This window comes from Alligator sinensis, unplaced genomic scaffold, assembly GCF_000455745.1.
Source record: "Alligator sinensis unplaced genomic scaffold, ASM45574v1 scaffold223_1, whole genome shotgun sequence".
Taxonomy (NCBI): Eukaryota; Metazoa; Chordata; order Crocodylia; family Alligatoridae; genus Alligator; species Alligator sinensis.
This window is the reverse complement of record NW_005841936.1, coordinates 2,564,347-2,577,670: the sequence shown is the minus strand read 5'-3', so window position 1 is coordinate 2,577,670 and position 13,324 is coordinate 2,564,347. Positions and strand designations below refer to the sequence as shown.

General features: G+C 39.5%; 1 protein-coding gene across 1 annotated transcript in view; it reads right to left on the bottom strand.

Moving 5' to 3' along the window:
- Positions 1-12,636, bottom strand: part of MCTP1 (multiple C2 and transmembrane domain containing 1) — a 365,001-nt gene extending 352,365 nt beyond the window's left edge. The window contains exon 1 of the mRNA XM_025199103.1: positions 12,576-12,636. Coding sequence (XP_025054888.1) covers positions 12,576-12,632 — 57 coding nt within the window. The 5' untranslated portion in view covers positions 12,633-12,636. The remainder of the gene's footprint in view (positions 1-12,575) is intronic.
- Positions 12,637-13,324: the final 688 nt, after the last annotated feature.

Genomic DNA, 13,324 nt, shown 5'->3' with positions numbered 1-13,324 from the left:
CCCCCCCCAAGTCCGAATGTAATTCGTAACCTGGTTATATACAACCTGTCTGCTTTGCCAACCTCATCTTTGCAAGAGGTTGAGGAATCTGTCTCTGTGAAGCACCCGGATTATCCTGTAATATCTGAGAAACTGTACATTGTTTTCAGCTCTTGTCTGCCATTTAACTGCAGCTGAAGGTTCAGTATTTGTCCCTAATATTAGTGACTCACTGTGCCTGCCTAGAGATTTGGGGCCAGGTTTTCAAAGCCATTCTGGTGCCTAAATATATGGAAAGGCATCTACTGAAATCTTCAAGAATAACAAAGGAGGAAGAGAGTTAGGTCTAACCTGCTGTGGTGCTTCTAAACTTTACCCAGTCTTGAAAAATACTTAAGCCACATGTTCAACTTTGAAGTAGATGGAGTCAAAAGGACTATCACGATTAGTCCTAATCCTTTGCTTCATCATTGTTTTTAGGAGGAAAACTAATGAAGGAATCTATCTTTGGAAAGAAACTTCAGCTCCATCAAAGATCTGTGCAAATGATTTCCAGAAACCATCTGTCTGGGTGCAGTGTATTTACATAAGGAAACAACCATTTTTATCTGACTTGTTTTCAGGAGTCATCAGGCATCTCTCTCCTTTAATTGGCTATTTCATCTTCCTTTGAAGAATGGCAGCAGAAGCCTCTGGTATCTTGATGGATGAAAAACTACAAGAGATGTCTATGCTGGTTATAGGAATTAAAATCCTTAGAAAAGAGTGAATTTTGTTCTCCAAAGTCTTGTTAGCTGCTTTGCCAAAGAATTTGCCAAGAAATTTAAGAGCCCACTGGCTATTTCTCATAAGTACCAGCTTTTGAAAAGAAACAAAAAAGACCTTACTTACCAGAATAATAGCACATTTTGTTCAAGATGCAGAGTCAACATACATATTCCACTGTTGGTAGTAGTATGCCCAATGTGCTCAAGACAGAATTTTATAGTCCATTGAGAGCACTTGTGTTGGAGAATGCCCATCCTTCAGACAACTGATGGTGTAGAGGATGGAGCAACCCTGGCTATATCTCAGTTCTACCAAGGTAGAACTCCTCCAACCTTGGAAAAGTCTTTGAAAAGATTATTAAGGATTATATTTGTGTGAGTCCAGTGGGAAAAATAATGCAGTAGGGAAACCAGCATGGATTCGTAGCAGGCAGATCATGCCTGACTAATCTGGTTTCATTTGATGACCAGGTCACAAAATGCTTAGATGCACAAGTAGGGGTGGATGTCATTTTCTTACATTTTAGGAAGGCCTTTGATACCGTATCTCATCCCATTCTTATAAATAAATTAAGAGGCTGTGACTTAGATGCTTACATGGTCTGATGGGTGGCAAATTGGTTTGCACTCAGAGAGTGGTAGTAGATGGGTCGTTATCAGCCTAGAATGATGTGGGCAGTAGGGTCCAGCAGGGCTCGGTCCTTGGACCTATACCCTTCAATGTCTTCATCAGTGACTTGGTTGTGGGCTTGAAGTGTACTCTGTCCAAGTTTGCAGATGATACTAAATTGTGGGGGGAAGTGAACACTCCAAAGGGTAAGGAACGACTGCTGGCTGACCTGAACAGGTTGGATAAGTGGACAGTGTCATGACCCAAAGGGTATGATTTTGTGTGTGCTTCAGCAGATTGGCTTGCTAGCCGTATAAGAGGCTTGAGCAGTTTCCGCCCAAGTTGGAGGAGGAGAAGGAGGACTTCACATCTCGTGAAGAACTCTAAGCACACTGTGGAGCTTAACAAACCCAGTGTGTGCCTTAAGAAGGATATAGGGGCCTGATCAACCTCTAGCCTCTCCCCGTCGCTGCCTGATCCCTTGACGTACCCTTCCCTGCGCGCTTTCATGGAGAGTCACCTTTCGGACTCTCATCGTGGTATCCAGAGCTCTTCTCGGGTTATTTCATCCGGTTGATTCGACGGGCTCACGGTTCTAGAGCTCTCAGCCGGCCTTGGACCAGAGTTCACGGTTAGAACTCTTGTCCGCTCTTCTTCTTTTCTATCTGTAACTGCAACGCAAGCAAGTTTTCCTGCCTGCACCACGACCATCTACAGTGTAAGTAAAATAATCTTTAATCAACCTCTACACGTCCGTGCCTAATTCTAGTCCGCTGTGCCGAATTCCCCGACCCACGTGCCAGGGCTGCTGGCCACAGCCCGCTGCGCGCCCCCGAAAGCCTCGGACCGCTCCCGGCCCGCACAGACAGTACACAATAGGATGCAGTACAACAAGGACAAATGAAGAGTACCACACCTAGGGCATAAAAATATCCAGCACACCTACTGGCTGGGGAACAAACCTCTCAGCAGCACAGAAGTGGAAAGGGATCTTGGAGTCCTAGTGGACTCCAAGATGAACATGAGTCATCAGTGTGATGAAATCATCAGCAAAGCTAACCACACTTTATCATGCATCAGTAGATGCATGACAAATAGAACCAGCAAGGTGATACTTCTCCTCTATGCGGCATTGGTCAGACCGCAGTTGGAGTACTGCATCCAGTTTTGGGAGCCATACTTTAAGAAGTATGTGGATAACCTCAAGAGGAGGGCCATTTGTATGGTTAAGGGTTTACAGGCCAAGCCCTATGAGGAGAGACTAAGGGACCTGGACCTCTTCAGCCTCTGCAAGAGAAGGCTGAGAGCTGATCTTGTTGCTGCCTACAAATTCATTAGGGGAGCACAGCAAGGAACCAGAGATGCTCTGTTCACCAGGGCATCTCTTGGGGTAACAAGGAGCAGTGGTCACAAACTGAGAGAGAGCAGATTTAAGTTAGACATCAGGAGAAACTTCTTCGTGGTAAGGGTGGCCAAAACTTGGAATGGGCTTCCAAGGGAGGTGGTGCTCTCTCCTACCTTGTGGGTCTTCAAGAGAAACCTGGATAGGCATCTGGCTGGGGTCATCTAACCCCAGCTCTCTTTCCTGCCCAGGGCAGGGCGTCAGATTCGAATATCTGTCGAGGTCCCTTCCAACCCTGGCATCTATAAATCTATGAAGGTAGAGCAATACAGCTGTACAAATCCCCACAGTGAGTGGCTTAGGTTCTGTTTTACCTGCACTATGCTTCAGAAAGAACCCAGTAAGTAAGTAACATTACAGATGAAATTATTATATGATCTGAGCATGAAATTTTGGATGGGTCCCCATAAAGATTTTTAGGAATTATTGTACAACAAGGCTTTTCTATCAAAGGTTGCAGTACTCCCACTCTTCTAGCTGAAATGATTAAGAGAAAAATCATTATCATGGAGACAGATGTAAGGAGGCATGTAGCTATACATTTGAGTGGGATGTCTATAAATTCACATACCAGATTTGAATCTTGTTCAGACGTTGGCTAATCAGAGAGTAAACCCTGGATATTTCTTGCAAAAATCCTTTCACAGTTGACTGAGATCCAAAGCTTCAAAATATCTTGTATTTGAGATTATAATGGAAGAATATGATGCTGGAAAAACCCTTCCATTTTGAAATGTAACTCCCTCTGATACCCCCAGAACAAAACTAACACACATCTTGTTCTTTATAGTCACAAACATGGATCTGGTAATACCATTTTTGCTATCCTTGAGACTTCCTTGTTCATTGTGAAATATGTTCTATATGCAGAATTTTGCTATTAAATATCAGTGCCTACTGATGGCAGGTTCAGATATAGGGGTCTTGCAATGTACAGAGAAAGGACATCAGGAATCAGAGATAAGATTACTGGCCTTTTTATTGAGAGGCTGTGACAGTCTATGTACTATACTTGCCTCAGCCAAATCAAAAGCTATTAGAATAAGCTAGGTTTTTTTATGTTTGAACTTATAAATTCCCCTTGGAAATTGTGTAATGGGAGAAAATGAACATGAGAAACTGAAAGTTCAAGGAAGAAGAAAAGCTTCTGACAATGACTAATGACTCCAACCCCCTAAAACAAAACTAATGACACTTTTTGTTCTTCATGGCCTCAAACATGAAATCCCAACTAATGAAGATGTTCCAAATTGCTCACCATTACTACATTATTCACAGCTGAACAAAAAATCATCTGCTCTCACATTGCCTGGGCTAGGAAGTTTCATTGCTGAAAGGAAAAGCTTCGCAGACAAATTCCAAGCACAGTTGAGCTGGTCTTGTTGCATCCTGCTTATTCAGAACATGGTGAGTGGCTATATTGTCAAATATCTCCTGGACTGGGCAACATTTCATTTTTGGTAGGGAGGTCATTTAGCCATTCTAGATGTTTCTGTCTTCTAATATATTTATATGTATGTTTTCTTTTCCCTGAGCAGACCACAGTCCCTCAACTATTAGAGCATCTATGTAAGCTCCTTAGTTAAATCTGATAACTCCAGTCACCAAAATATTTACTTCCTGAGTGACAATCTAAGGCAGGAGTGTCAAACATATGGCCTGCAGGCTGGATCCAGCTCACAGTGCCCCACTATTGGGCCCCTGGTGCTGCCCCTGTGCCTGATTCAACCCACATGGGTCACAGTGCGTGCCTGTGACATGGGGCCAGTCTACAGGCCAAATCCACTCACAAGACCCCCTTTCCTTCCTCCTCCCCCTCTCCCATCCTTTCCCCGAACATACTGGGTCTGGTGGAAGCTCCAACTAGCATGGGACCAGCTCTGCATGTGGCACAGATCCCAAAGCACCCAAAATAGGTGCCGCATGTCACAGTCCAGTTAGAACGAGAGCTGTGCTGTATTTGGCAGCTGCCCTGGTTGGACTACACCACATGTGATGCCCACTCTGGGATGCAAGCTTCACACACACAGAGCACTTTTTCCAGCTGGTCTGGGACCCATGCTACAGCGCCAGATGAGTTTGATGCCACTGGTCTAAAGAACAGTTCACATATATTTATAGATCCCTCCATTGCAATATGAAAACCTTGGGTGAGATACTAAGGTTATTCTGTATTTCTACTTAATTCTGCCACCAGGCCTGCCCTTAATCTACAATTGCTGACAGTTTACTTTAAAAACTGTTTAGCCTGCCCCCTGGCTTCAAAGCCCAGTGTCTAGCAGCTCCCTAGCCTTCCCCTTTCCTTGTAGTGTGTTTAATACTCAGGACTTAGCAAATAAGTCCAAAACCAGACCTTCTGCAATATACTCTTTACCTCTGGAGCCAAATACAAAATATAAAAAGAGTACTGGGTGTGATTCTTAGAAGGATTTCATTTAACCACAGGTTGTCATGGGTTTGTCTAGCTACATTTTCATGAGTTAGTAGCATGTGTGCATCCAGAATGGACACACATATGTAGCCATATATCTACCTAGCCAGTGTGTAGAATACTGTGCATGTTCAGTCTATCCATCTGCCCTGCAGGGGTAACAAAATTGATACCTGTGGGTAAGTGCCAAATACAATATTTATGTGCCTAGACAGCTGCCATTCTGAGGCGCAAAGTAGAGACAGACTATGCCCTTAGTGCTTATGAGAGTCCAAAGGGATAAATTTGATGCTTGTATTGATAGTTGTTTAAAACAAATCTCAGGAAAGTGTTTGTACTCAGGGGTTAATAATAAGAAGAACATAAGAAGAGTCATATGGTCCATCTAGCCCAGTATCCTGTATCTGACAGCGGCAGGGGTGGATGCTATACAGAGAGAGCATCAAACTGAATACTGATCCATCTCCTATTCAGTACTTGCTCTGGCAGTCACCATTTATTTTGTTAGAGAGTCAAAAGAAACCACCATTCTGTTCAACAGCCGTTAAAAGACCTATCATCCATAATTTTTTCCAGTCCCTTTTTTAACCTGGAGAAAGGAATATAAATATAATAAGGAAATATATATCTTGGACATTGATAGCACCATGACAATTGATCAGATCAATACTGACTATTAACAGATAACATTTTTCTGTCCACATTCAGCTTTCTGAGATCTAGAAAAAGGTCAACTCTAGTTTTTTCCTTTGGAGTTTGCATTCAACAGAAACCTTTTTTCCAGTGATTAAGTTCTCTTTTACGGTTAGAATCCTCTTGTTCAAGTAGGTTCTTACAAGAGGTATCTGTGAACAGATTAAGAAAAGTGAATAAGGTGATGTTAAAAAAAGGAACTGCACTGCATATGTCATTTGCGTGATCTCCAATATCCATTCATCTGAAGTTGAGATGACCAGGTGTGATGGTAATAAATTAAACTACCACAAGCATGAAATATGATCTAAAATAAGGAAGTCAAACCTGCTGTTCAGGAGGCAAGAAGAAGCTGATCAAATGATTGGTAACTGCTGCATAATGCTTTCTTTAGAGGGCTTTTGCCATTTATACATACGTTGCCTAAATTTTCTGTGTCTGGTATGGGGCGCCTAAAGATAAAAGAACTTGAATCTTTGAAAGTTCTCAGACATTATGTATTTCACCAGGAAAGAATGTGCAACTTTCACATGCTAAATCTATTTTGGTCATTTGCAGCTCCTTAGGAACACCTAACAAAGACAGTCAGAAAGAGACACATAGTGGCAGTCAATACCATCACTGTACAAGGCTTATTAAATACAACTAAAGCAGCATGAAGTGGAATTTATGACCAGCTGACACTTCTCTCATATTGATTTTAATTTATTTCTGTTTCTTCCAGCAATCGATCAATAAGGTAAGTACAGCAAAACTTTATTTATCAGGATTTGTTATTGCCCAGTAAAGAGGTATATAGAACCTGACTTCTCCTCAGTTGGGATGCCAAGATAATGCAGTCCCTCTCCTCTTTAGGTCATGGAAGATTCTTTAATGTTGAAGAATAGTGAATACATGGTCTGGTATCAACGCTTTGTCTGGAGACAAAGTGAACCTGGGACTGTCTATTTATTCTCTTGCACTTCCTTAGTAAGCAGTGAAACCTCATTACTTGACCCCTGTCTTCAAGAAAGTAATATTCCTTTTTTTCAGCACACACTAAGGGATACAAAACAGGGCTATGAATATAAACTGTTGAGATGAAAACTACTATGGGTGTTGGAAACTATACAGTACAGGTGGCCAAAGTGGATGAACCCCTGTCATCTCCAAACTTGGCACATCTACATGTGCATTAATGCACCGTAGTTCTTGCACATTAAGTTTAGTACCTGTAATAACAGGTACTAACTAAATGCACTGTGCATGCCTTCTAAGTGATGCTAATGCACCATAGACTAATTTTACTGTGCATTAATGCAATAGCACGACTTTTGCCATGATGCACTAATGGCCAGTACAATTAGTCTACTGCATATATATCATGTGCCCACTGACCCCAAAATGTGGAACCTGTTCCACTTTGGAACAAAAAAATGGAGCCATATAACCTGGCAGGGGATAGTTGATCACTGTCTTCTCTATCAAGAATGACAAAGAAAAGTTCCATGGGTAAGGTGATGCTCATCTTTTCAATATCAAGGATGACAGTCTAGACTGAACCACTATTACAGAAGGTGCTAGCATACATACTGAAGACTGAATTGGTCCCAGCTTCCTTGAGTGGATATATGGTGACAGTGGTAATGAAATAAAGAGGTCTCTGGAAGATCTTGGTGAGAAACCAGCAAACTCACTGATATCAGAGAAGCTGAATGGAAGATAAGTAGGACTTGGGTATGAGTAGTGGTAGATGTGCTAAAAAAGAAGATATCACCAAAAACTGAAAGTTTGTAAGTCCCAAGGCAGAGCCAAATGCCAGTGCCAGTATAGAAGATGCCTATGCTCCTAGAAGCTGATCCAAAAACCTCATACTACCAAAGTCAATTGGTTCACAAAGTACCAAGAGAGACCTCTTCAATGCCTGATTCAACTCAACTGTTACCAGCAATGATGATCAACAAATACTTTCAAAGTCTTAATGACACTTAGGACTTAGCAGTTTTCTGAGGCCTCCCAGCTGGACCAGGAGAGGGAATCTGCACTACTTGTCTTCAGAAGATTTATGCTCTGAGATCTCTCCTTAGGATTCACAGTCAAAAAGATCTGCAATTAGTTCGGCAGATGAAGCCAGTGGGACTGATTTTGATGATATGCATTCCCCAGTTGTTTCTGAAGTACAGAACCCAAGATCTGTTTTAGGAGGCATGTACTGCTCCAATAGGAAAACCCAAAGGGGAGATCCCTACACTAAAAACAGATGTTGCATTTATCCCAGGACAAGTTATGCCTGTGTTTGTCCGTCAACAGAAAAATACCAGGGTTAGCAAGTGTGCGCACTGCCCTTCCAATTGGGGTTTAGTGACTGGCTGAATGCACTGCTGCTTTTTTGCCACTGGCTCAATGATACAGTCCTGGGACAACCTTTCAGATGCAATTCACAGTGTCAGAAGACAAACAATTGACACTGTTCATGTCTGAACAATTGCATCAGGATAAAAGGGTTTATTCCAAGATAAATGCGCCCAAGAGTGTTGAATTCTTTTTGCAAAGAAAATACAAATGTCATAGGGCTCAGAGATGCAGCCTCCTCTTTCCCCCTCCCCCCATCAGGCAGAACAAGCATCTTGGGTGACTCCCAGCAGCACAATGGCATCACAAGATATGCAGTGTCTAAGGCCCTATGGTTTGTAGCTGTATTCTGACCCGTGTTCTAAACTAAAGTAAAACAAATATATGCAAATTGGGAAGGCATTAGCAGAATGTTACACTTAGCAGTAGTTAGTTAATTAGCAAACTACAGGCTATTTACAGACAATAAACATAAGTAGTTTAAAGAAATTAGATACTATATCTGACTTCATCTTGTCTGCCCGTATACTCTGACTCCAGGCATCCGTGGTAATGAAACAGAGGTAAGAAGGGACTGTCAGGGTGGTTTCCCTCTTTATTTTCCCAGCTTGGTATATGAGGCCAAAAAAACATGTTTTGCCCCAACAGTTTCTGTTGACCAGCAAGTTCTCTGAGACATGTAACCTCCACCAATGGCATTTGTACAAGGAAAAAAAGTATTTCTACTTCATAGACCCAAAACTCACAAATGTTCCCAGCTAATACTTAGAGAAGTCCAACAGAGTTCAGTGCACTCCTATGAAAGATTAACTCTGCACTATGCCTTGAGCTATATCATTTCACTTCATACCTTGAATAGCAGCTTCCCCACCTAAATTAAAGGAGATAAAAAGGAACTTTTAATGCAAAATGGGAATCCTGAGGAATTTAATGGGAATCAAACCAGTATTAAATCCTACAAATATTTCTTTGCAGCCCTACCACTGGTGCTGAAACGTTGCTTTTCCTAGAACCTATACTTCTTTTTTTAATCTTTGCCCTCTACCCTATCACATCCTTTTACTTAGGGAAAACTGAGCAAACGTTATTCACAAACACTTCAGTGGGCGTCAAAAGCAAGAAAAGATCACGCCAATCTCCTTCATTAAACTTGCCAAATTCCCTCATTTTGAACAACTATAATCAATTTCTGCTAACTTTAGCCATCTGAAGATAAAATTAGAAGGAATTGCCTTGCTTTCACTAATTAGTACAATAATATTTTCTGGAAGATAGTTAAGAAAATTTTTGTCACCAAGTTATTTTGCTTGTTGTGAGGATTACTCACTCTCTTACTCATACAACATGAATGTCTTGGAGATGACTGGCATTATAACCTCTTACATTCATCTAAATATCCATTGGCTATCAACAAATTATATAGCCTTTTTACCTGCAATAAAAGCAGGACAGTTCCCTATAAAACAAACTTTACATGCTATAACAGATTTTAATAAAAACAGAGGTTAACACTTTAAGATATATTAAAAACAAAAAACATCTAAAAAAAACCCTACATTTTTACATTTCCTTCTCATTCCTCTTATGTTTAGCTCTATTAGTTATACTGTTGTTGCATTAAAAAATCTGAATAAACAAATGTGCACATAGTTAAACGAATTGCTGTTGCATTCTTGGGTTGTCTTCTGTATACCAGGTCTTACTGAACCTAGCAGAACTCTATTGGAAATGACGGCTCAAAACCAGTTTGTCTGCATTTCAATTTGCTTTAACTAATTGTAGCATATGTAAGACATACATAAATGCTGACCACTTTTCAACAATCCAGAGAGCACAAATATTGTGTGCCCATGTATGCTGTAATTGAACCTCTTTACCTCTTTACTGGTGCCAGCATTCACAGATTCTCAGAGCCATTCTTTCTGAAGGCAAGCTTATTACCTTCAGTGGTACCACTAAATATATTCCATATACTTAGACAGCCAAATACAATTTCTTCTTTGATTGATGTGCAATGTGCCCTATATCCTAAGGCATTTTGGAGTTGCTGAATAGCCAGGAGTTTTTAGCAAAACCAACAGAATAGTCAGGATCTGTTTCAACACTGCTGATTTAGTCAATAAAATGAGCACTGTGGAAATATTTGTTTCCACTAAGCCCTTTCAACAAACAAATAAGGAACCGTCTGAGCCACAGTATTGCCAATAAATTCAAAATAGAGAGAAAATATACCTGAGCGTAAAGCACTGTCTAGGTTTGTTGCTTCACTTCCTCAGAAAAATTGAATGCTTTTAACATATCATATACTGTGAAAGCTTGAGCACTGAGTTTGATATATAGCACTATACACAGTCTACAAATCCAAGAGATAATGTCTTCAAAAGAAGGCTCAAAGTGGAATCTGACAACAGAATAACAGAAGTTTTGTTTCAGTGGAATAATCAAGTGATACGGATGCTCTGTGATTACTAGTCCATATTCACCACTGGTGAAAGTCCTGTCAAGATATAATTACACCAGGAATACATTTGATATTTAAATTATTCTAAAGCACCTAAAAACGCTCCAAATTCACTTGTACTTAGAAAAATCCCAAGAGCACCATTATTTTCACTAATGGAAAAATCTTCTTTAAGCAGAATGAATCAAAGGCCTTATGCAATAAATTAACTAAACCTTTAATTTGTGTAAAAGCATTTGATTCTCATCCTAACCAAAGAGCCTGTGACTTCCTTGTCATTTTGACTTTAAGAAGATTACTGTAAGTTGTATATGTGAATACACACTGAGAGGGACAGGGAACCGTAAGGAATACACTAACAAACTTCACAGATTTTCAACCTAGATTTCTAGGTTGCTTCAGATCTAATATGTAAAACAAATCTCTAAAGACATGAAAATGTATTATGTCAAAATAGGGGACACCCCCTCCCGCCTCAAAGTCTTTTTTCCAAAATGAAGCTCAATACTATAGAACTGGCTCCATATGCCTGTGAAGTATTAAAATCATGTGCGCATTTTGTTAGGCTAAGCTTTATGGAAGGTAGATCGCAAACTTATTCAGCCCTAAGCAGTTTCTGTTTTAACTGGAAATCTAAATAAATTAGAACAAACTTATACCACCACATTAAACACAAAGGGCTTGTCATTTGCTTGAAAATCACAGGATTATCTTGAATTCTGTACTATAAGCACTGAATGCAAAGTATAAGTCAATCAATAGGTAGAGACAGTTGTCATGTTTATAATCAGTAGAGTCCAAGAACACTGAACAGTCTTTATTTCTAAAAAGTGGCATACATTTACTGAAGCCAACATAATATACATGCAGTTTTCCTTCCAAGTTCACCTCAACAGTCATAGTTGTGGGGAAGGGGGTGTCCATAATGTGTGGTTGAAAGAAAGTCTAATTTTAAATACCAGAGGTTACCCTAAATATTTACTATTTTGATATATGGATTCTAATATTATACAGAGAATCATATTTTATATCGCAATAATTCAACCAGGAATTGCTCTGGATTTAAAAACATTCAAAACAGTAATATCTGACACTAAGAGAAAATACGTTCTTGAATAGTTTTGCAATCCTCATTCAGTTTCTAATATATGAGGTTAGGAGAGCTCTGCCTAAAAACAGAAAAGACATTAAGATATTTAACACCTCCATTTAATTGAAGTAGTCTATTATAGTATACACCACAACACCTGAATGTATATTTGTTAAATGTTTACTGGTTACTGAACAATCTAAAGAACAAGTATGATTTTTAACTTGTTTCCTTACAAAAAACATATATATATACCTATTGAAAACTACACAGAAGTGTCCAGAAAAAAATAACTTCAGAAACTAACATGGCAATATTTTAAATCAAAACAAAATCAATAATATGTAAATAAATCCGTATATCAGTAAAATGTGAAGAGCTTAACCTAAGGATGCCAAGGATGAGGTTTTGCTGCTGTTTCCCGCCCCCCCAAGAAGATGGATAGGTGCAAGGGGATAAAACATCTCAATTCTTATTTTGTAACCTGTTAACACAGAGATGCTTGTCATTTTAGGTGACTGGTGCTATTTTTCAGTATTCCTCTAAAGTTTTAATATTCTGAACCTAAGCAGTATATTCATTTTTTCTCATTCTACACCTACATTTTAAGGAAAAATATCTATTTAAACATTTTCAAAAATTAATATTTGAAGTACTTGGATTTCAAAATCATAGCAGAAAATCTTTGCTACTTTGTTTAAGGAAGTGCACAGCATTGCTGTATTGTACAGAATTGTAATAAGGCAGGATGTGATCTAATAAGTCAGTAGAACATGTTACATTCTCTTAAGATAAACCAAAACATTCTTACCTTATTGTATCCAAATGGCAAAGTTCCTCCAGTTTTCAGCTTACAGCTATCTAGCATAGTGGAATAGGTAGGAATAAAGCATCTTTTGCTTCACAAAGGCACATGCATATCTAAAACTAGCCTTGAGAACTGGCAACTGCTCAGCAATGCTGTATACCTCTAGGTAGCAAGAACAGCCTCTTTGCTTGCTTGCTGCTGTGAACTGCAGCTACTCAGAATGAAAGGCAAAACCGTGATCTGTGGTACTGTTGCTTCATAGATTCAAAGGAAATGACTCAACCATGTCACCACCTCCAAACAACAGAACTGCATCGTTCCCCCACTCTACATAGTGAAAACAGAGCATGCAGAAGATGGGTACGGTTTTTTGGTGGTTGTTTAAAAATAAAAAGAAAGTGAAACAAGTATTAAAAATGTGTACATTAAAACAAGTGTTCAGTTTGATCACTGCTGCCTATACATAATTCATATGCATTATGAATTAATATGCATTAATTTATAGTATGTATATAGTAATTATATTCATTGTTTATATTAATCTACATTCATTATATATACATATAGCTATATCCATAATATACATACACACATGTTCCTATATAATCAGAGCAAAGAATCTGCAAAACAGTATTATAACGTTATGAACTACACATGTTGTCAGCCTGCCAGCGTGAACAGATCCACTCTGATGTCAATAAATACACACACGTGTGTGTGTTGACATCAGAGTGGATCTGTTCACACTGGCA